This window comes from Phaenicophaeus curvirostris, chromosome 6, assembly GCF_032191515.1.
Source record: "Phaenicophaeus curvirostris isolate KB17595 chromosome 6, BPBGC_Pcur_1.0, whole genome shotgun sequence".
NCBI classification, from domain to species: Eukaryota; Metazoa; Chordata; class Aves; order Cuculiformes; family Cuculidae; genus Phaenicophaeus; species Phaenicophaeus curvirostris.
Window position 1 is genome coordinate 19,421,923 of NC_091397.1, and position 24,953 is coordinate 19,446,875.

The following is a 24,953-nucleotide window of genomic DNA, read 5'->3' on the forward strand; positions in this document are numbered from 1 at the left end:
ATGATCTTAACCATGCCCTGTAGCGAAACAGTAAAATTCTGATTACAATTGAATTCAAATTACTGTATTGACAAATAGCTAAAACTTTTTTCTCAAGTATCACTGGAAAGGCAAACATTAAAAGGTCATGTAATAAATATTTATTTTAAATCTACCTTGTAACAACTTAAGTGCTTTCTTGAAAACTCTCTAGGAGATCACTCAGGACTCAAAGAATAAATGCTGAGAGTTTGAGAAAAACAAATGTTTCTGTACTTTTTTTACTGCAAGAATAAATTAAAAGTTGACAATAAAGTCACTACCAAAAGTTTCACAATACAAACTTTTTCTAAACATTTATTTTGGAGATGTATACGAACTTCACTGAACTGAATATTGAATTGCTGTAGTTGTCTGGGGTGCAATAGGAAAGCTCAAACATTAGTAGAGTGTTGTGAAAACAATCATCAGTAAAAACTGGACCAAAAGTCTGTAGGGTTAGTTTTATTTTTAGGACTGTAAGCTCTCGGGGGCAAGAACCACCTCTTTGCTGGCACCACATCAAGCACAAAAGTTCCGGTCCCCAACCAAGCCTCCTGGCCTGGGCAAGAAAGGTAACAGATTATTTACTTCCTTAGTGCATGAGGAATGGTCCGACCAGCTTTTCCTCATGAAGAGAAGGTTCAGCAGAATGGAATCAGTGTCCAAAGAGCTGTCAGAAACCACCAAGACTGCCTCTAAACCCCTAAGCGAAGCAACCTCCCATGGAGAGGAGATAGAAGGGAAGAGCAATGATGCAGCTTCATACCACTGTTTATTCTGGGTTGCATTATAATTTACAGCAGTGAGATTGACGCCTCATAAAAATGATAAAGCATATTTGGTTTTACTTCTTCTACCACAACTGAAAATAAACTGGTTTATATTAAATTACATTTTTATTCACATCTATGCTGCTTACTTCCCCTCTTCTTACTGAGCATTTAAAACAATTTATGCTTAGAAAAAATTCAGATTTTTCCTTTTCACAAAGGCCATTGCACTCCTTATGGACTTCATTTTCCAAATGTATTTGCAACTGCATGTTTAATTTCTGTGCAAAATTACTGTGATTGTGTGTGAGGTGCTTAGCTAGCCATTTATGCCTGTGCATATCTCATTTTCATACATAATTGCATGTAAATTATGCATAAGAATTATGCATCTAATTACACACACATTTTTTAAAATCAACTCTATCTGTGTTAAATCGCATGACTTCTTTTTCACACAAGGCATTTCTCACCCAGTTCTGTTACATAATTTCTGACTGAGAAAAAATATCATAGCCAGAAGTTCAAAAAACCTCAAGAAATATATTCCTTTTTATCCCTTAAATGTATTAGTATTCTTCATTTCCCTTGTTATGCCATCAAAATAATCACATCCAATAAATGTCTTCTGCGTTTACCAAAAAATTCACTTTGTGATTTAATTACTCTCTAAAGCAATTGACTGTTGTGTATAGTCACTCAGATTCTAATTAAAGACCAATATTACTTCTGTTTTCTTTACTACAGAAAGGAAATTAATGTCAGTATTTTTATTCTGGGCAAGGGAATCTAGCACAAGAGAATCTGATCTACAATTTGAGGTTCCTTTGTACTACAATAAAAATACTGATGATATCAATAAACCATATTCTTTTTTCCTTTCAGGAACTGAATCCTCTGTTCCTATTCTTTAATGACAAGAACCTTGCTTAAACATCAATAAACCCAAAACTCAATAAGCCTCATTGTTTGGAAGCAATAAAACCTTAAACTGACTGTGTTAGCAGAGACTGTAATCCTGACTCTCAGAGATACACAGAGATCTTCTAAGGTCTGTCACTGAACGCATCTGCCAGAATTACAAAGCTCTTACTACTTAAACTGTAGTATACCCAATTTAAAATATTACATGTAATTGGTAATGACCGATCTATCCAGGATATCTGATCCTTCTAACTATAATATCATTTGCAACCTTTATAAAGAATTTCTGACACTAGGAAAGTAGGAAAGATCTTGAAATGCAGCAATAGAAACCCTTTGTGCTCCTTAAAGATCCCATGGAGCTTCAGCCAGGATAAGCTCATGGAAAAGACACTACCCTCCACACTCTTTTTTCTGGCCTGAGAAGTAGTGCATGCAAAAATCAATAACTGCATAAGCGCAGAGTCTGGAATCTGCATTGTTACAAAAGCAAAATAAGGGGGGAACATTCAGGAGTTGCCAGAGCAGACTTCATGAATGTGCAAGGGAAGGAAAGAAAGAGCCAAAGCAGAGCCCCCACAACAGCTCAACTGAGCACAGGGACTGAGGAGTTGGTGGCTCCTCTTCATCTTTAGAAATACCAGCCGAGTAAGGACAAAAACACTGTGCCAAGTCAGCCTCTCTACAAACAGTACTCGGACTGTGAAACTTGACCCCATCTTTCACTTCTGGATAAGTCTTTTCTGGGCAACTGCAAACTTACCTCAAATGGCAGCAATCTGTTTAGCCTTGCTAAAGGTTCAAGCTCTAATGATGATTTAGAGTGCATAAACTTATGCTTTTATTTTTTTCTCTTAAAATTATACCTCTAAGAAAATATACATACATTACTACATTAAGATAAAATTACTGAGGTTGCAAGTCAAAAGGTTTAAAGTTATTTGTGAAAGCTTATTTGTACCCCTTCTGTGTATGACAGTCCCATTAGACAACATTCCACAGTAAGTGCACAGGTTAAATACACAGCAGGACAGAATTAAGTTTGCATCATCAGCCATAAACCTGTAATTCTCCTACAGACACTTAAATAACCTCACACTACACTAAAGTAAGTTAAGACATATATCTAAATAATTTGCATTTAATTTAGAAATGCACTACAAAGAAAATGTGCAGGGAAAAGCATCAATACATTTGTCTGAAATTAACTCAAATGTAATATAACCCTCGTCACTTTCAATTTATAAACAGTACAGTTCATCTCAGTGCATATCACTGAATGTCATTGCAGGGATATACACTCAAGAGAAATCAGTGTACTTCTGCCACTGTATAAACTACAGTTTTCTCTCTCAGCCTTAGAATTCCATCCAGGAGGAAAAAAGTCACGCCTAACCCCACAGAAATTTACCCTGGGAAGTTACAAGTGACAACAAGTGACAACTGTCCATGGGTTGCGGATCAGTCACCTCATGTGATGCTAAAGTCATAGTGCGAACCCATTTCTGAACTACGTCCCAGCATTAGGCCTTGATTCAGCTTTTCTGCCAAAGAAAAAATGCTTGTGATGTGTTGGGTAATGACCACGCTGTCTTTTAATTTAGACAGCGCCCTTCACACTATGGATATATGGTAAAAGAAAATCAAAACAGGAATCTGTTCACGGCATGAGTTAACTATTTGTATAGGACTCAGCAGAAGGGGCGCTAATGTAAAAAATAACAACACAAACCAGAAAAACCATCAAAATCCTTTTACCGTGCAGCCCAGTAGCTTGAAATTAAAATTCTGTCACTAGGGGTCAGTATTAAAGCATATTACCTTTACACAATACCGCTAGTGGCATTCTATTGTTGATTCCCCCCTTCAAAAACACAAACTCGCTTATAAAGAACTATTAAACCACAAAAAACTTCAAACCTATATAATGGGTTATTATTCATTTCTAGTTTAAAATATAGCTCTCATGTACTAGAAATTTTTGTTTCTTTTCTTCATAAATTAACACGCATTCATGCAAAGGTATTATCTTACATAATACGGATGTTTCAGTGTTGATCCATTTATGTGAATTAGGTTCCATCCATAGTCTTGAAAGAGAAAATCTATGATTACATTTCCCATTTTCTAATGGAGAAAATTACTATTTAAGTGATATTGCTACCTATTGATAATAAGAATTACTTCCTAATGATAATAACAAAATTTGAAATGTTAGAAAACTAGACATTCCTTAAGAGCCATACACATCTTAAAATCAGTAAAAGTCTGTTGTGGATACTGAAAATCTCTATTTAAGACAGTGAGAAACTCTCACTACAGGTGAGTATTGTCCACACAGAATAGACTGAGAGTGTTTTCTGGCTCATTATATCAGTATATGAATTTCAGTTTGGAAGTAGATGCAACACCCACTGAAGCCAAGGAGACAACTCACACTCTTCTCACTGGGCGCTGCCCATGACCACTGAGCTCAAAACTTACCTACCTATCCTCAATTTACTCCCACATCTTGAATATCTTTATATGTACGAGAAAGCACATCCAGATGCTGTGATAGTGCCTATAACTACCGATGTGGACATAATTTTGCTAATTTCAATAGGTCCACTGATCCCTGTGAAGAATTCAAGAATTAGAAAATTAAGTAACATCAGATTTGCTGACTTTGCTGGTTTTGGGATGACATTGAAATGTCTTCAATCCAGATATAATACATGACACTAATTATAAACCCCAGGAGAAATATCCTGCCAGATCACAAGTCTGTTGTGAACCACAATTCCCTGCAGCCCTTACTACAGCTGAACAAAATCCATCCCTTTCTTTCTTCCCCCAGACCAAACTCTAAGTGAATGCTATAAATTTTGCACTTAAAGTAAACAATTTAGGACAAATATTATCAAGGCTGTTAATTAGTTTTCATGTCCAGTACAAAGCTCTAAATTTCAGAGCATATGTTTTTCTTTAGTGGTAACTCCATTAGGTGCCCAGAATTCAGAGACTGCCAGACTTATAAAGACAGCTATGAGAAATGGCATTTGTGCTATGACAATACTGAAGAAAGGAGCTGGTCAAATTAATGTCTGACTAACTGGTACACTTAAGATCTTATTTCTATGTGTTACTTCTAACTAATATTGTATTTATATTTAAGATTATTATCCTAAATATATGAAAATTGAAAATAATTCATTATACTTTAAAGGGGAAAACCAGGCAGAGACTGAAGTAAAATATTTATTCTGTAGCTAGTTGTATAACACAGAATAATATACTTTTCTGTCCAATAGATGGCACTGCTGTTTCTTTGTTTGTGTGTAATTTTTCAATTTGTGCATAATATGCATTATTGAATTGATTGTGCCTACATTTCCCAATGCGTGGACACATCAAAACCAGACATATTTCAGAGACTCTTTAAAATGGCATTCTCCTGTCCAAATAACTGTATACAATTTTCAATAAAGCAAGTTCGTGTTCTGGATTAAAAAACGTGAAGTGGATGCAAATATCCAGCTGAATATAATTCTCTTCTTCCCAGCAGCACCCCCACAGAAACAAATTCTACACAGATATCAAGTATGGCCTCAGAGCTATAGATACAATATAAATTTTTTTTTTAAAATGTTACTATATGTTAGAATAAGAAACTGGGATTTTAAACTGCAGTATACTTTGCAATCTCATTTTTATTCAGGCTAATTACTAACAAGTATTCAAAAAATTATCATCAATATAGACCCGCATTAAAATTCTGTCATTACTTGATGACAAAATTCTGATAAAAGCATCACCTACTGATGTAAATCTGTAAGCTAATGAGGATTTGACCACTGCATTCTTTTCTATGTGCTACTAAAGCACAACACAACATCAGCTCTGCAGCAAATTCTGAAATATTGTAAAAGTTATTTAAAGTAATTTTTATGTGTTCTGGTAGAGATCATATTGAAAAAACATCTTTTTTTCCAGTAAACCTGAAAACTCAAATGGCTGGTATGGGACTCATTTTCTTCTGCTCTAGGTCTTTGATTAAAACAGCATTGGGGCCAAAGTCATTAATTAATTTATTTATTTTTGCCAAATTGTGGCTGCCTGGGGACTTGTATGCAATGATAAGCTGGTCGCTGTCCCGTTCATCGTGAACAGGTGTTCTAATTACAAAACCTCCACCATATTTGACACCTTTATTAGCTGTCTCAGTTGAGAAACAAAGGATTGATTGGAAAGGGGTATAGAATGAGCCTTTCATTGCTGTGGGGAAGCACCTAAAGGTCAAGGTTAATATACATTAGTGGGGGGTAGTACTGCCCATTGCCTATGCTGTTCTTGTGTTATTAATCAATGGAAGACTTTATCCTTATGAGCTAGCTATTGTGGGAGCCTTAATTACACAATTTGTTTTAATTTGTATTTTTTTCCATGAGAAGTAGACAACACTTTTTGACCAAATATTCCTAACAAAGAATCTCTGTCAAAAATAGCAGTGCCTTGTACTCTGTTCACATTCTGTAAGATATACTGTATAAAATGAAAGGGCAAGGTACACATCCTTCAATCAATGCAGCACATGCAAAAATGCTCATTAAATTAAATACAGCACAACACACGCATGTGAGTTCAGTAAGACTGAATTTTTGCCTAGCCGGTAAAAAGTGAAAACATTTATAGTAAATAGTCTTCCCCTTTACTGTAACCATTTTGTTCTTGCCACAGAAGGTCTACCTGCTACCACTGGCTTTATGATTTAATATTCTTGGAGGGTTTATAACAGGAATCTAATACATAACCAATAAAAGGGCACTAGTCTCATTAGTCTCATTTAGGATCAGGATATTATCAACATAAACACACAGCAAAGTCACATCATCATAAAACTGCATCAGCATCTTCATTATATATACACTTATTTTCAGTCGTATACAAGATACACACACAAAATATTTCAGAATAAAATATGATTATGGTAACTCAATCTGGAATGCATTTTCTCCAAACTATTTTTTTTCCTATTACATGAATGTAAAATAAATATGGGCCAGATACTCAAGCCAGTGAGCTGGAACTATACCAATTTGCATCAGCTGAGAGTTCAACTCTATATATTCATTTATAGATCCTACTCACACTTGGACCCTTGAATGACTTATTAATGGTTTTGATTTAGAAATGAAGCTTTGAAGTAATTATATAGTCATATGGCATTCATCCAATATACATATTTCATGTAAATTATTGCTTCCTGATTTTCAGAGAAGACCTACGATTAGACTCTCTGGTGCTTCCATATTGTACTTGGAACTGGATTGCAAAGAGAGAGAAGTATATGTAAGCCACCTTTACAATTTCCTGACTCTGCCTAGCAAGAAACAAATACAGACTCCATTAAAATGCAGAGGAACAGAGACAGCTAGTTCCCTGTCTGTACTCTCAGAGAATTGTTTTAGCAGTTGAGCTAAACAATGTCCTGACTATCTCCTTGGCAAAACAACCCCCAAAACGGAATGAGTTGGCATAAGCTGCTATAACAACTCAAAACTCTCCAGAGATTCCCTTCTCACAATGTGAAACCTAAAAGGGCTTCACTACGAAAAACAGCTGTAGAGGACCTGTAAGTCTGACCCTTCAACTCCAGTGGTGTGATTTTTTGTGTGTATGACTCCCAGTGACACCAACTGAAGAGTCATCCACATGAGGAGAGCAGGATATCAGACAAAAAAATATCTACTACGTGAATCTGAGAACAGAATATTGTTCTCTTGTGTCAAATTATGACTCCATCTGGTAACATTAAGTGAATACTGGTGACTATTAGAGCTGAATCAATAATTGAAACAAATAATTTATTTGGTGAGTAATTTTACATTTTCACTTCAAAGAATGCCTGTGAATTGATTGCAACTTCCTTGAGTATATTCCAGGAAACTTCTAAGGAATTTTATTTTATGGTTTGTTAGTTACATGTGATTGCTCATACATGTCAGGCTGCTCTGTTTCTTTTCCCTGAACAGAACTTTTAATAGATCTGGGATAACAGAACTCTGCAACTGACAGCAGAATTTAGTTGATAAAATTATTTTGGAACATCTAGTCAGCTAACCATCCTTGGTTAGTTATTTTGGATACTGAAGTTACACTTATTTTCTTTTAGAGAATGCACTGTGAGCCTTCTGTATTACTTGGGAAAGAATAAAAAACCAAAGATAATGACATTATTCAGAACAGCTGAGTGCTATCTCCCTCAAAGACTGGTTTTAAATCAGTCAAAAAGGTTGCACGAGCCATCAGATTTTAAAGGATACCTTACTGATTTTGAATTTTCAAAAAATATCCCACATCAAATTACTTAGATTGTAAGTCATATTTTCTTCGTATGTTCTCTTCAAAATAAGATTTATATCTCTGCTTTCATTGCATCTGCTTAGTACCTTTCCTTGATAAGGCAAACATTAGCAGAGATAGTGTAACCCTTGCAAAACTGATGAGAACCAACATATTCCAGATGACTCGTAAGCACCAAAACATACCTTACAGTCAAATTGAAACAGATCTGCCTTGTAGGGTAGTGACAAGATAAGGCATTCTTTAAAAATAAAAATACTAATACTTGTGTTCAGATTAGTGCTTTAATTAATAATTTAATTACTGCAGACTCACCTCGCATTACTAGGACTGGCTGGTGTCAAATTAGCTAATGCTGTCACTGCAGCTTCTTTTACCTCCTCATTGTCACTGCTTAGCAGATGTACTAGCTGGGGAATCCCTTTGAAAGAAATAATTGTATACATGAACATTTAAAGAAACCATGTCAATGTGAAAAATTATAATAGGTTCCTTATAAAAGGAAAAGCACAGATTATCAGTTCATCCCTCCCTACCTTACTTACCCTGGAGTCCAAATGCACGTTTGCTAGCTAAGTTCTCACTCATGACAGAAATTGCTTGGGAAGCAGCAACTTTAACTCCATCATTATCAATTTCCAAAAGATTTATGAGACACTTCTCAACCTCTTCCTCATTTAAGATTTTTCTGTTTTCAGCTTGAAATGAAAAAGAACAGTAGCATTAATCTGCATTCACTTCCCAATGCAGTTAAAGGACACAAATTTGATTTTGTATAGTTGTTTCCAAAGTAACACTTGATTTTGATATTATGGAAATGGAAATATTTTGCTAACAGAGGCACTAGCAATAAAGAAATGCGCACGAAGGACCTGATCCAAAAGCCATTAGACATCAATGAGGTCTGAATCAAGCCTAAAGGATGACTACTAAATACAGCTTTAAAGGTACATAACCCAATAGAATGCAAAGTTTCTTTTCCCTAAGACTTAAAATAGCAGAATGCAGAAAGGCTTGATGGAAACAGCTTTTTGAGTTCAATATATCAGACTTACCCAGGAATATGCTCACTTCAGTTAATGCTAACAAAGTCCAAATGCATAAAATTTAAGAAAATACTAGTAAATTTACAATTGAACTCAGTGGAGTACCAGTAAACATAATAAATCAGGAAAAAAAAAAAAAAGCAAGAGGTGATAAAAATTGAATTTTTAAATTCTGCACAGCTTGCAGTTCTTCATTACTGCACACACTGCACAGAATTGCAATTTAATATTTTAGCCTGATGACACAGGGTTCACTGCTGACCTACACTGGAACAATAAGTAGCAGCTAAGGAAGGACATAAGTAACAACACAAAGCATCTACAAAGTATCTACAGACATCTGACAATTATACTAATAAACTCATTCATCCCAAAATGGATGAGATATGAAGTGCAGGTGTGTGTAAGAAAGAGCCCTGAGTGAAACTTTCTCAATAGAAAGGCACTTGACAGCACAGAAGCCCTACAGTTATGAGGGTCAATACACATGTAATCATACAAATAATTTAAAGCAGATTAATTACATGCTTGAAGTTGTATCTACAAGGTAAAATTTTCAAATATATCAAAGAAATTCAGCAACCTAGAAGTCAGCAGGACTTTGACACATTCTGAAATGTTACCAGGGCTTACCAGTGCTTTCAGGGATCATTCCCTTATTTGGACTGTTGTCTTATGAATAAAACATTTTAAAAAGAAAGAAAAATATTGGAAGTATTCTTTCAAATAAAACGGAATCTATATTGAATAAAAGAAAATAAACAGAAGTCCACAAAGCCGATGAAAAGAAGGTTTGATTGAAAATCTAGTTAAGGTAGAAATGACTCAACGCATTTAACATGAGACAGCCAGCCATCTTTTCCTCTCTAGTTCAATTTTAAATATTTTCAGAATCATCAGAGACACACAACTGAAATCACAAAGCAAAAGACGCAACAAATAAAACAGGGAGGATTTTAAGCGTCAGAAGAACCTTCGCCACAGCCTTGATGTGTATCAGCCAGCTCTCAAGAGAAGGCCTTAACTGGGATTACAGACTGTTTTGACGAGTAATCAAGTATGTCACTGGCCTGTTGCTTGCCAGAGTAGTCCATAATGCCTAACAACAATCTCTAGAGGTTCTAGGTAAGTGTTTAAAGAAAATTTTTTCTTACATGAAATAATAAGAACAATAATAATTATTTGAATGAGTGAAAATAGTGATTTGAAATATTTTAAACAGAACAAATACTTTTGCAATGTGGTAAAGCAGATTTTGGATTTGAATGCAGAGTAAACAGTAGGTACCTATGAAAATTATCAATATTTTAAAATCCAGGAGCCAATTTTGTTTAAAGTTCAATTATTTTCTCGCAATACGCTCTGTGTTTGTATGAGTTGCTTCCTTTGGATTTTATTATAGGAAAGAAAGAATGTGCAACTGAAAAGCATCCTTTGTACTTCAGCAATTCTCACATCAGTGCCAACACTGTATTTACAGGTATTAATTTCTTGACCCCTAAGTAATTTGAATACATTGATTTAAAACAAAGTAAAATACTCGGGCACACTCAGCTAAAAGAGCCTGGAATACTAACACTTCTGTCCAGCTTTTCATACAGTGACTCCATCATAAGCCTACCTTTGTTTTTCAATATACTTTCTATTTCTCTTTTCTACCCCAAAGTCATGGCCAGAGTTCTACTGATTACCTGTTCAGCTCATTGCCATCACCTTATGGAACTATTTGTACCAATTTCAAATTCTAAAAAGTTAATGTTAAATAACATCATGATATCTCACAAATCCTGAGTTGAGATAACTCAGACAAATAAAAACCTGTATCATGAAAAAGCACATTAATCATGCTACAGAACATGTTTATTATGTTCCCTTTTCAAAAGATTTGCATTTAGATACATGTAAAGAATGGAGAGCGCTTCAAAACATAAGTTTGGCAGAGTAAGGCCAAACTTGAGTGGCCATGATCATCACTTTCCCCATATACACTTCACAGCATTTTGTTCTTGCTGCCGTGTTTGGCACTGCCAGGGGAAAGTCAGGCTTTCCTTAATCAACAGTCCACATAATTCACTCACAGATATTCCATTATTTATTGCATTAAATTATATTTTGTATTCTGAAATGACTGTATTATTTGCTAGGCAAGGTGAGAATCAGTAAAATTCACCACTGTAATTCTAAGCATACAAAATAAAACCATTGATAAATTAATATATTAAATTCAAAATTATGTCACAGAACAAGACAGATTTTTGGGGCAAAAGGACAATGATTATGTATAGAAATATGATCAATTTTAATTTACTTAAACAGAGCAGCATCCTAAAGATGTTATTTAAAATAGACTATAGTGTTTGTACCACGTAATTTATTCTGAGACTGAGAATAGCTCTTAAAGGATAAATCTGTCTTGTAACAACAAGTTACAGCAGTCCCTTTCCAAAGAACTGAAAGGGGCATAAACCAAAACTGTTTGTTATGATCACATCTGTCAGGATAAAAAGCAAAACTAAATTCCATTTGTCAACAACAATAATTTCAAAACCAGACACTGCTCTCTACTCAGCTGTCAGGATTACAAAACCAGACAGATACATGTTCTATCATAGCAGAAGTAAGTTTTCCATTTCAAAGAAAAGCAGTATTTCTTTTTTCTCAAGTATGCAGGAAATGTTTGTAAAATGCAACCATGATTATCAAATCTGAAGAACACGGGCTAGTGTATGGCTACTGCAAATATGATGAAAAAATAATAAAAGGATTTAGAGTTGTGTTGTATTATATTGGATTTAATGTGATTCATGCTACTAGAAAGCTATAATCTAGTTGCCAGCACTGAAACTTGGAGGGACAAATCCCATGACTGGAGTGTGGCTATTAATGGCTACAGGCTGTTCAGAAGGGAGAAACCAAGAAGGAGGGGTGGCGGCTTTGCCCTCTATGTCAGGAAAGGGAATAGTGTGTGAAGAGCTGTCTTTGGAGAGTAGCCATGAACAGGCTGAAAGCTTGTTGGTCAGAATAAAAGACCAAGGCAGCAAAAGGAACCTTGTGGTTGGTGGGTACTACAGGCCATCCAATCAAGCAGAGCCTACTGATGAAGCCTTCTTCTGCCAGCTACAGGAGGCTTCACGCTCACAAGCTCTCATCTTGCTGGGGCACTTCAACCACCCTGACATACACTGGAAAAGCAGCATGGCAAACTGTAGGCGATCCAGGAGACTCCTGGAGTGCATTGAAGATAATTTCTTAGGCCAGCTAATAAAGGCCCCCACCCAAAGGGATGCAATACTGGACCTGACGGTCACTAATACAAGTGAGCTCATCAGTGACGTCAAGATCAGAGGCAGCCTGGGCTGCAGTTATCATGCACTGGTGGAGTTCAAGGTCCAGAGGGATATGGGACAGGTGAGGATTATAGTCAGGACCCTAAATTTCAGAAAAGGAAACTTCCTGCTCTTCAAGGAATTGGTCAGTATGATTCCCTGGGACACGGTCCTCGGGGACAAGGGTGCAGAACAAAGGTGTCAAATATTTAAGGATGCTTTCCATAAAATGCAAGAGCGCTCAGTCCCCAGATGTAGGAAATCAGGTAGGGAAGGAAAGACACCATGGCTGAGTCGAGACCTGCTGGTCAAACTGAGAGGGAACTCCACAGGCAGTGCAAGCAGGGACAGGAAACCTGGGAAGTGTATAGGGATGCTGCCTGGTTGTGTAGGGATGGGGTCAGGAAGGCCAAGGTGCCTCTGGAGCTGAAGTTGGCAAGGAAAATGAAGACTAACAAGAAGGGCTTCTACAGGTACATCAATCAGAAAAGGATGGTTCTCTTTAGAGAATGTACTCCATTGATGGATGAAAATGGTGACCTTGTATCAACATATGAGAAGACTGAGCTACTCAACAACTTTTTTGCCTAAGTCTTCACTGACAACTGCTCCCCTCACCCCTCCTGGGTCAAAAGACAAGATAGGGACCAGGGGTTAAAGCCCTTTCCACCTGAGGAAATTTAAAGGACCTAATGAGATGCATCCAAGAGTACTGATGGAACTGGCTAAGGCAGTCACCAAGCCACTCTCCATGACATTTGAAAAGTCATGGCAGTCAGGAGAAGTCCCTGGTGACTGGAAGAATGGTGACATTGCATCCATCTTTAAAAAGGGTAGAAAAGATGACTCTGGGAACTACCAACCTGTCAGCATCACCTCTATGCCTGGGAAGATCATAGAACAGATCCTCCTACAAGCTGTGCTAAAGCACATGGAGGACTGGGAAGTGATTAGTGGCAGCCAGCACAACTTCACCAAGGGCAAGTCCTGTACGACCAACCTGGTGGCTTTCTATGAGGGGGTAACTACAGCAGCAGGCAGAGGAAAACCAACAGATGGGTTCTATCTGGTCTTTTCTAAGTCTTTGACTCTGTCCCCCATAACATCCTTCTCTCTAAGCTGAAGAGATAGGGGTTTGATAGGTGGACCGTTCAGTGGATAAGGAATTGGCTAGATGGTTGTATTCAGAGAGCAGTGGTCAATGGCTTGATGTCCAGATGAAGATCTGTGACAAGTATCCCTCAGGGGTCCATACAGGGATCCATGCTATTTAGCATCAATCAATGATGTAGACAGCAGGATTGGGTGCACTCTCAGCAAGTTTGCTGATGAAAACAAACTGAGTGGTGCAGTTGCCACACCGGAAGGCCAGGATGTCATCCAGAGGGACCTGGACAAGCTGGAGAAGTGGGCCCGTGTGACTCTCATGAGGTTCAACAAGGCCAAGTGCAAGGTCCTACACCTGCATCGGGGCAATCCGAGGCTTCAACACAGGATGCAGGATGATGTGATTAAGAGCAGCCCTGCAGAGAAGGAGCTGGGGGACCTGTTTGATGAGAAGCTCAACACGAGCCAGCGATGCACGGTTTTAGCCCAGAAGGCCAATCTAATCTTGAGCTGCATCAAAAGAAGCATGGCCAGCAGGTCGAGGGAGGTGATTCTGCCCCTTTATTCCACTCTTGTGAGACCCTACCTGTAGTATTCCGTTCACTTCTGGAATCCTCAATGTAAGAAGGATATGGAACTGTTGCAACAAGTCCAGATGAGGGCTACAAAGATGATCAGAGGGCTGGAGCACTTCCCTTATGAGGACAGGCTGAGAGACTTGGATTGTTCGGCCTGGAGAAGAGAAGGCCCCAAGCAGACCTTGTAGCAACCTTCCAGTACCTGAAGGGGGCATACAAGAAAGCTGGGGAAGGACTTTCAAAGGCTTGTCATGATAGGGCAAGGGGGAATGGCTATAAATTGGAGAGGGGAAGATTTAGACTAGACATAAGGAAGAAATTCCTCACCATGAAGGTGGTGAGGCACCAGAACAGGTTGCCCAGGGAAGCTGTGGATGCCCCATCCCTGGAAGTTGGATGGGGTCTTGGGCAGCCTGATCTTGTGGGAGATGTCCCTGCCCATGGCAGGGGGATTGGAAGTATATGATCTTTAAGGTCCCTTCCAACTCAAATCATTCTATGATTTACATCAAGGCAAATATTAGTAACGTACAAATTAGTGTTGTGGCTTGGATAGGCTTGGATCAGCATCAAGAAACAAGAACTTCAAAAATTTCTGTTTCCTTTTTGCACTTGGACTATTTCTTATAATGGCCCCAATGTCACTCTTCTCTCCACTGGAAGGCTGAATTTAGGCCAGTAGCTCTATGCATCTGAAATGAATGAAATACTTCTAGGGGCCATGTTGAGGACTAAATTTACTGGACCTTTTCTACTGCCCCATTACCATGCTGCCTTTCATCTAATTGGTTGTGACCAAAATTCTACACCTTGGAAGTAAATACTTTAAATCTTCTTTTGATCTATTTTCACAGCTTGCTGAATCCATACCAACTGTCACAGGCTGAAGAAGAGAGCAAACCTTTATAATGAAACCACATTGACTCCATTTGTAAAGAAGTATGACAAGGAGATGCATCTTCACTGATGGTAACATCCCATGATATAAGATCATAGGCAGTGCTGTAATATATTATGTGTAGCTTTTCCATCGTGTTTTAAAAATGTTTCATTCAGACAGGCTTCTACTAACAGCTGCTAAAATATGAGGCCACAAAAACTGAAAAAAAGTGTGAAAGAGGAAAAGGCGGCTATGCTTATTTGAAAATAAATATGAAAAAGGAGTAAGACGCAGTAGAAAGTAGTAGCAGGAAATATAAATCTGATTAGCATATTACTTACAAGCCTGTCACAGGACTATAAAAATGATACTGACAGTCTTAAATAGCATAATAAAATAACAATACAGGAAAACATACAAAGTAAATACTGGCATAAGAAAGTCCACTCCTATCTTTGATACCCAAACATTAATGGAAATAATTTTCAGTGAATTGTAAAGCTTCCAGAAGATAATGATAAAAGCATACAGAAACCCACAGAATACTAGGAAAGGTAGATTCCACTCTTTTCATGTATCATTTGCAATCCAAATTATTACAAATATTCAGGATGTCAAACTAAGGAAGGTGAGAAAAGAATTGGAAAGATAAGATGGGGAGAGAAGAAAGGAAGTCTGAAATACTGTAGAAAGGAGAGATTATTTTAGCCATGAATTAAATTAGATAATGTATTTGAAAAATACACATGAATTAAAGCCATGATTCAACCACAAGATGATAAAAATATGAGTGAAATATTTAAGCTCTACTGACATAGTTACTATTGTCAAAATCCTTCAACAGAATTAAAATCTCTTATGGACAGAAGTATGTTATTTCTTGCATTGCATTTTGTTATATAACACTACTAGACATGTTGCAACTCAGAAACCAACAAATAGAAGAAATTGCAAATGTAGATCTGTTTGAAGAGCATCCTTGTGGGCAAAAATGATGAGCATGTCCCGCCTAATTCAGAATTCCTTGGTGAATTAAAGAAAAGCATATAAAAAAGGACTACAGGATGAATAATTATAAAAAGATGACAATGAAACTATTTAACTCCACTGGGAATATTAATCTGCAAGCCATTTGAAAGGCTTTTTCTCATGTCCCTGTTAAAGCAATTTGTATTTGAAATTGCCTGACATTTAGACTAGCAGTTGTGGGCAAAAGGAAGTAAGCTTGTGATTAAGTCTTAACCAACACCGATGCGGAATAGTGCCAGCAGAGGTGGCTTAATATGGCAGTTACCTGGTATCACTAAGCAAAAGATAAAGATCTTTTCTCAGAGCTTCATTTTCCTTTTTGAGGATAGCAATTTACAAGAACATACTACATTTAAAAACAAATTTTGGCAAAATTTTAACATTTTCATAAATATCTACATCTCCTAGTATCCAGTTGCTGCTCTGATTGACAAGAGTCATTGCTGTAATTCATTCTTGCTAATGTTTTCAGCACAAGTATTGCCCTCAACCAGATAAGATGGCCTCATTCTAGATGAAAATTTACTTCATAACCAAACTAATATGCACACAGTTTTAAGAAGTCACATACAGTCATAAGCTGCTTTGGTAATTGCCTTTGCTGCATTCTTCTGAATATCAGGAACAGTAGAGACTCCTACAAATGAAAGGAGCTTTTTAAGGCCTCCTGTCTGCTGAATCAGTTGCAGAGTATGTACGTCTTCCAGACAATTTCCCAAGACAGCAAGAGCTTCCACATGTAGATCACTGAATTCCTAATAATGAAAAAAACCCAAACAAATAACCTTCAAACCAGGCTTAAAATATCTTTGGCTTTTAACTATGTAGGAGAATTGTAATAGCTTTCTTTTGGACAGTTTATTTATATTGCAAAGCATATTATTTTCATATTAGTACTTTTGTATAATTTCTTTGATGTGCCTTAGGATGCAATACAATTTATCGAAAACAGTAAAAAACCTGAAGTTATCTCATTTATTTTCACGTGGGTTAGGCAAGTATTCAGAAAAGATCTGTCACCTTACAAATTTCAGAAACTTCACAAATTTCTCCATGCATTGCATTTCCCATGGTGGCACTGGATCTCAAGAACCACTAAAATAAGTCTCATAATATCACAAACAGTAAGATTTCCAAGGTAGGAAATTCTATTTAGGGGCATAGACATCAAAGTAAATTTGGAAAAAAACATCAGTGTTTGAACTGGGAACCAGCACCAGAGTTCAACACATAATAAAAAAATTGGGGAAAACATTGTATAAAAAGCTGTACAGTGAATATTTCTGATATTTACAGCAGTTTGAGAAATGGACAGTAAATGCAAAACAGTATTACTAATAGCAATAATGCAATAAAATAAACATTTTGATTAATCCATTTGTGCCCTTTTGTAGTAAGCTAGGTATCCCAGCTTATTCTATTTCTGTCATAGTTGGCTCCAAGTAAGGAGCTCTTTATTCTTTTATCACTCTTCTGTAACATGAATAATATTTCCAATTAGTGATACAAACGTTAGCAACAAGAACAAAAAACATTAAAGGCAAGTAAACTGTACATTGGTTTCCAGGATCTTCACAAGACAATCAAATCCTTTATTTTCTCCCAGTATTATTCTGGTTTCTCTGTCTTTGCTAATTACTTCTAAGGTTTTAAGGGCTAACAACTGAATAACTGGGTATTCACATTTCAGTAGTTCCAGTAAGGGTGGAATTACATTCAGTGCACGAACTGCAGCACGGCTTTGAAAATCCTGCAGGAAAATATTCAACAAAGAACATTAGTGACAGAGAATATAACACTACATCAATTCCCAACTTTAAAAAGAACACCAAAAATCTGATTTCAAACATACAAAAACGAGTCAATGAATTTCCTGTTCTGAAGATTTGTTTCTTTTCAGCTAAGAAGCAAACTGAATATAATCAAGCCTCAGCAGCCTTAAATAACTTTTTTTTTTCCATGACTGAAGTATACACTACAGAATCTAGCCCTGTCTAAGGAAGCCTATTTATTCTTGGTTTTGCCCTGTTTGTCTCAACATACATATTTCTTTGAGAAAGTTTTTTAATTTTAGTTTCATCATTTTTATTTACCTCAGTCTGTGGGGAAATAGTTTTCACACTCTACTGTGGTTGCCTGGTTATATCTTCTTTTGTTTTAGCAGTTATAAGATGACAATTTAACATTTCAACTTTAAACAGTGTATATGCAGCTTAATAAAAAGACAGTAGAAGATTATATAAAAATAGAGAAAAATTAAATAAATTACAATTTGCTTTCAAATAGCTTATTGCACATGTGCAGCATGCAATTATCCTTATCAATATAAGCAAGCACCAGGTGCAGTTATCCAGATATACCCTGCAACAAAGACTGTGAGATAGCAAAAAAGGAGAAAGAGTAAAATGTGATTCTGAATAGACATGCTCTGATGCCCCAAAAGAGATAGAATTATAAACTGAATTCATTACTGAATGGATTCACTTAAGCCATGGAACAGAACTGCCATTCTTTTGCTAAGCAGCATATGGATGACATTAGTGCTGAGTGTGAAAGTAGCCAATAACAAATCTGTTCCTCCCGGTATGGAAAGGAGTTGCTGATGCCATTCACCTATCATTAAAAAGATGTTCAAAATTGTGACTATGGACTTGCTGGCCAAACCAAGACACAATGCAATTGCTGGTTCTTTAATTCACAGGATTATTCCAAGATAGACAGGCTATAATTTTCATTATCAAGATTAATATTTCCTGACTAAGAAAATTCATATTTAATTATAAAGAATCTGAATCTGATCTCACTTACATCACTGGACAGCATGCATAACTGCATTTTGTTCAACAGAATTAAGAGTCAAATCACTTACACTCATAACTCACGTAACAATCAAAGACTTGGGTGTAACGATCTCAAATACATTAATGAACACTGGAGAGTAAAGAACAAAACATTCCAAAATTATTAACCCCACAAAGGATGGTGAGGGTAGGGGGAGACTGCTTATCTGCCTCTGTAATCTAAACCAACAAAATAAGAAACTTTACCTGCACCAGGAGATAGATACATTCAACTGAATTCTTCTTAACATCAGGATCAGGGCTACTTAGCAGTCTGATAAGTGGTTCTAAACCACCTTGCTCAAATATTTGTACTTTAGTAGTATATTCAACAGCCATATGCACTAGACACAGAGTAGCAAATTCATGGACAACTGCATCTTCTGTGGGGGAAAAAAAGAAATATTTTGATCAAGTTGTACTCAGCACAGTGTATGTTCACTAATACAGTGGTTTAAAATATTATTTGAAGTCAATAAATAACAGCTGTTAATCATACCTGACATCTCCATGAACACATTGCTCCATCTGCACTACAAAAATCACTACACAGTGAGTAACAGAGCTACTCCTATACAAGCACTGTCTACTTAAACACACAGTTATTACAAATTGTAAGTTACAAGGAAGATTTTATTAAATTGTCAGATCAAATGGCAATCATAAATTATTTCTGATTGCGCTTTTGCATAAGGAATGAATACTGCAAGCTACCTTCTGGTGCCAGCTGTGATATGAGTGAATTTGTGACATCCAGTTCCCTCAGTAACTTCTTCACATCATCTACAATGAAGTAAAAACAAACATGAAGTTTTTTGTTTGGCAGTTTTGGATGAATAAAGAAACAGATTTTGCTCCAAGGGTAATGTACTTACAGTTACTTCCTGAGTGACAAAAAGATCTGACTGAGAATGACACACAACTGAAGTAATACCAAGCTCATTGTGGGCCCAGAAAAGATTTTCAAGTACCAGACAACATTGTTTGACATTTGATATATACAAAGTTCCTCAATACTTCATCAAAACTTTATTCAAAACGTGAATCTAGCAGGTTCTGATTAAATATTTCATAGTTTTAGTTGTCAAAGAAGTCACACCCCAACAGTTAAAAAATACTTGTGGTTAAAATTATCAAACTAAAAGGAATCCTTATTATTTAATTTTCAAAGCACACATGGGCCACCTACTGCTTTGATGACCATTGAAAAATATTAAAAAATTGACACTCTTACAATCAGAAGCCATGGTGCCAAGTACCATGATGGCATTTCTGCGCACAACTGGATCTTCATGTGAGATGAGTTTACACAGATGCTCCACTGCTCCAAGACCAAGAAGTGTCAATTTGTTTTCATCACCTGAAGAGAAGTTAGGTTAAAGGTTCTGTAAAAATGCAACAAGCTCATAGTTCTAAAGTAACAAAGTAAAAGAGCTACCAATCTTTCACAGGACTGTAGTATCAAAGAACAAAGGCCTGGACAGGACATTTGTCAAATAGTATCTAGGACTAATAGGATCTAGGAATAATTCACATTTGTAAAGCAAAGGATGCTTTTGCCTATTGGACACCCAACTCATTTGCTGGAGATTGCAGTGGTAGTTGAAGGACAAAGGACGGTTTTTTACTTAGTGAAGTACAGGTGAATGATACCATTATTCATGAGCCTAATTTTATTTTCCTCTTTTCTTGCCTCCCAATTTTTTTCCTCAAAATAACAGTTAATGCATTCAGTGAATATGCACTACCTCTCAAATGAAGCAACTACCACAATTTGGATCATTAAGGCCCACCTGAGGTTTCTACCACCTGAGAATGGAGCACTTTAGAGCTGAATAGTCTCTGGGCATGCAAAGCACAGATGCATTTTGTATGATTACAGCCTTCTGTTCCTGCTCGCTCAAGAAACACCCAAACCCCAAGAAAAATAATTCAAAACCTACTTCTATTCTCAGTTCCAACAACAGCTTTATAATTCATTTTCTAATGACCCATGCCTATCCTTTCTGGCTACAAGTAGCAATGTGAGACGAAACTGGAGAACTATGCTCATTCTCAGGCCAAAAAACAATTAACGTACAAGAACTATTTTTATGAGGGATGGTACTTAATTTACTAGCAACATTCAAGCAATAAATTGACTGCAAAGTGAAACCAACTCCTTCTCTTATGCCACACTGCAAAGTTACAGTCTAGTCTTCTGGAAGATTGCAGGAATATCTACATTAACAATTTAAAGGATTATTCTTTTAGTAGAAACATTAAAAAATAAGTATCTGTCCTCGTGCAGTGTGCCATATGTTACTGTGGACAGCAGGGAAGAAGCCAACAAGTGTTTACGGTGTGCAGTTCATAGCTGTCTCTCAACAGTCCAAATTCTCTCTTCACATATTCAAAACTTGGTTTCATGCCCTCAGCCAAGCTTGCCATATTAAGCTGCAAAACACCTTTCAGAACCCAAAGATCCATGCCAACTTCAAAGCCTTCAGCTCTTCTCCCACAACTTCAGCAGTATTGATGATCGCCATCAGTACAACAATCCGAATATAAACCCAAAATTTTAAAGAAAACAAAATAAATGGAAATTAATATTAAAACAGATCAATTGTATCAAGACTACTAGCAGTGTATAGTATTCTATAACAATTTGAGTGGCTGGCATGGAATGTGTAGAGGGCAACTTAGCAAGTTATGTGCTACAGCTGAGCATCACATTCCAGGTACCCAGGTGGAAGACTTGGAATTTTGGAGACTTGCTAGATTCCCAATACATACAGAAATAATCTTGATAAAGGAGGCTGAGCAATCTCAAACAAATCATCTGTCAGAGAAGTAATGACACAAGAGATATATGCAACAATAACACAAACAGGCTCAAAAGTAATCTTCACTGAAAACTGAACTTTAAAATAACTACAGTAGTACAGAAGGTTCCAACTGTAACATAAAAAAGGAGAATTCTTTCCCAGACGCAGGTCTGTTGCTCATAACAGTACAGATTGGGGCTATATCTAAACCAAGTTCTATTAAACAGAGAATATAAAATTCCACAACAAAACAATAAAAACTTCCTTCACACAAACCACAGGAATTTATAACTGCAAACACAGATCTGACAGCTGTTTCAGAAAACCCTTCAAACCTTCACAGAAACCTTTAGGACAAAGTGAAGATTTCAGTGCTAGGAAACTGAAGAATTGTGAACTACTACCATAAGCTAAGCAACACAAAGAAAGCTCATGGCAAAAATGCTAACCTTTTGATGCAAATTTATAGAGAGCCTCACACGCTTTGACCAAAATTTCCTCTTCAGGAGAATTAAGCATCAGCACAACTGTTGCTGCCGTTTTGCTTTCAACCAATAAAGGATCAAACTAAAAAAACAAAAAAAGAGAGAAAAGAACAGTTTGATTTGTACTGAGCCTTCCTGTGTGCTGCAGCATATTTCTACATTTCATTACAAAAATAAATAGTTTAAGGTCTACACTAAGTTAGAAAATTTAACATAAGCTGCTATTTACTTGGAGAAATTAATTTTTTAATAATTTGAGACAGTGCTGAAAAATAAGAAAGAATAATTGACTGCCAAATATAATAATTATTTCATTCCAAACAAACATTCTGGGAAAACCTTGACACTTCCCTTTGCATGTAGGAAGTCTTGAACACAACAGACTGCACAATTCTGCTATGTGTGTAAGAGGATCCTGTGGCCTCAAAACCAAACATATGGAGTTTTTTGAGCAGCTGTGCACAGATCCTATGAACTCAGGTGTTGTACGAGGAATAGGATTTGTTTGCTCCATGATGTTAAGGCTTTGTGGTTGCTTTAAAAAAGAAAGAGGACCCTTCCAGTACCCTCATTAACTCAATTCACTAGTTTACCGTGATCTAGGTGAGTATTTCTATGATATAATCTCTGCTCATCCAGCTAGAAATGACACAAAGTGTTCATTTCCATCTCAGACCTCTCTCATACAGTAAAATCATAGAATCATAGAATCACCAGGTTGGAAAAGACCCACCAGATCATCAAGTCCAACCATTCCTATCAAATCTTCCAACAAATCTGGCAGTTTTCACCTCTTAATAGACTCTTTGGGACTAATATAATTTGAAAATGGGAATCTTCAAAAAAAGGTTTCCGCTTTAAAAAGACTCAAGAATTACTGGAAGTTGCACCCATCGAATATTTTTAAGCTTACTTGGATTTTAAATCATTTTTAATATGGAAAATCTGTCTTTCACCCTCACACTTTAGGCCTACATATTATCTCTGTTATATATAGAAACTACTGATACTGGAGTTATGCAGCCTCTCAAAATCTATGTATTTATTTTTAAAATATAGCAGATTAATAATTTAAGATAGCAACATAAATTGCTTTCAAATATTATATTTATGTATATTTATACTACATATATTTTAAAATGTATATTATTTGTTTTACTTGATTTAAAAACCCTCTAATACATCAGAGGCACTTGTTACTGAACAATAAAGACATACTTACAAGTCAAGCAAGGAAATTTTGTGGAGCAAATCTTCAAAAGTTATGAGTGCGCTAGAAGGAAAATTAGTGAAGAGGAGGCTTTTGTCCTTACCCCCTTCTGACTTAAAAATAAGGCAAAATAAGTTGCTAGCACCCACATTTCCAAATTCCTAATTTTGGTAGGTTTTTAAATCTAAGCAATTTCATCATCTTCCATAAGGCACATCACACAATTTAACAGTCTGCAAGATCACGATCTAAGTTTCAGTTAAGACACAGCCTGGCTAATGTGGTATGCTTAACTGGTCTCCCCAGCTTCAAGCAGGTCTGAAAACCTGAAAACACTGTTCAACTTCATGCTTGCTATGACACGCTGGAGGCATGAGACAAGTCACAGAACAAAGCTCCTTTTTAAAGAATACATAACTAGATTATAAGTTATCAGCAGTTATCATAAGTAATTTTGATTAATAACACCTCAGCAACAAGAATTAAACCAAACAGTGGCACCGTGTTCCAAGTTACACCTTAATGAAGGACCTAAAACTATTGAATTCCTTTCAAGAATTTTCATTCTGGATTGTGAGGAGGCAAAAAGCTCAGCTTATCGGAGCAACATTCATTCTATCCATTTTACACAGTTTGTTTATTTTAAGCTTATGAGAGGCATATGAGAGAATTTAGAGATGACTGAAAGTCCCTTTAGCCACCTACATACTTCTCTACTTGTGCACATATGTCTTTGCATGGACAGAACATTATCCTCCACCAGGCAAGTGCTATAATTTAAGACAGACATATCTCCTGAGTCTGACCAAATACTTGGTGAAGGGGTAAAATCGTTATTTTTAGTAAAGACTGTCACTCCTCCAGAGAAAAATAAACACAAAGTTTGTTCTCAGATGAAGTTTAATAAGAAATTAAATATGAAACATGAATTTTAAATCCCAGTTATTTACCTACATTGATCTAATACCAAAGTTGCTATTATTTTGTTCCATTTTTGCTGCCTCTCATGTTCACAAGTAATTGTATAAGCTACAATGCAATGACAGTTCCTAGAATTTAATGACACGTTGGCACATGAGCAGAGTGAAATTGGTCTAACCTCTGCCCCTTGCTACAGACATCAGTTTCACTAGTTCTATCTGAAATACGCAGTAGGCACTTTACTATTGGAAGTAGTTTTGTGCTGAAAACACAGTAAGAAAAGTCACTGGAATCAATATATGTTTAAGTAGTCAGAGGCCAGAACAGGTCAGTGATTTGCTGGGAAGCAACATTTTTTGCCAAAACTATCATAGAACTGGATGTGACTTCTGCTTATCATAATGCCAGCACAGCTGGAGTTCAAGGATTGCTCCTAAATCTTCATACATCATTTCAGACTCTTCCCTCAATGGAACGCAAAGGATAGCACATGCTAGAATAATATGCCTGAAGTTACACATAACCTTGAATTAAACACAGAAATTTAAATGGTTTATAAGCAACATTTCCTACACTCTGTTTGCATTAAGAAGAAAAAAGTTAAATGAAAAAGAAAGCTATACTTAAAAAACTCCCATATGCCTTTGATCATGATTTTTGTGTA

At 36.5% G+C, this 24,953-nt stretch overlaps 1 protein-coding gene across 1 annotated transcript in view; it reads right to left on the bottom strand.

Annotated features, from left to right (window-relative positions):
• Positions 1-24,953, bottom strand: part of ARMC3 (armadillo repeat containing 3) — a 58,951-nt gene that overhangs the window by 24,594 nt on the left and 9,404 nt on the right. The window contains exons 3-10 of the mRNA XM_069859511.1: positions 22,123-22,240; positions 20,101-20,226; positions 19,581-19,649; positions 19,074-19,249; positions 17,582-17,776; positions 16,598-16,781; positions 8,606-8,758; positions 8,376-8,481 (exon numbers count right to left, since the gene is read on the bottom strand). Coding sequence (XP_069715612.1) covers positions 8,376-8,481; positions 8,606-8,758; positions 16,598-16,781; positions 17,582-17,776; positions 19,074-19,249; positions 19,581-19,649; positions 20,101-20,226; positions 22,123-22,240 — 1,127 coding nt within the window. The remainder of the gene's footprint in view (positions 1-8,375; positions 8,482-8,605; positions 8,759-16,597; positions 16,782-17,581; positions 17,777-19,073; positions 19,250-19,580; positions 19,650-20,100; positions 20,227-22,122; positions 22,241-24,953) is intronic.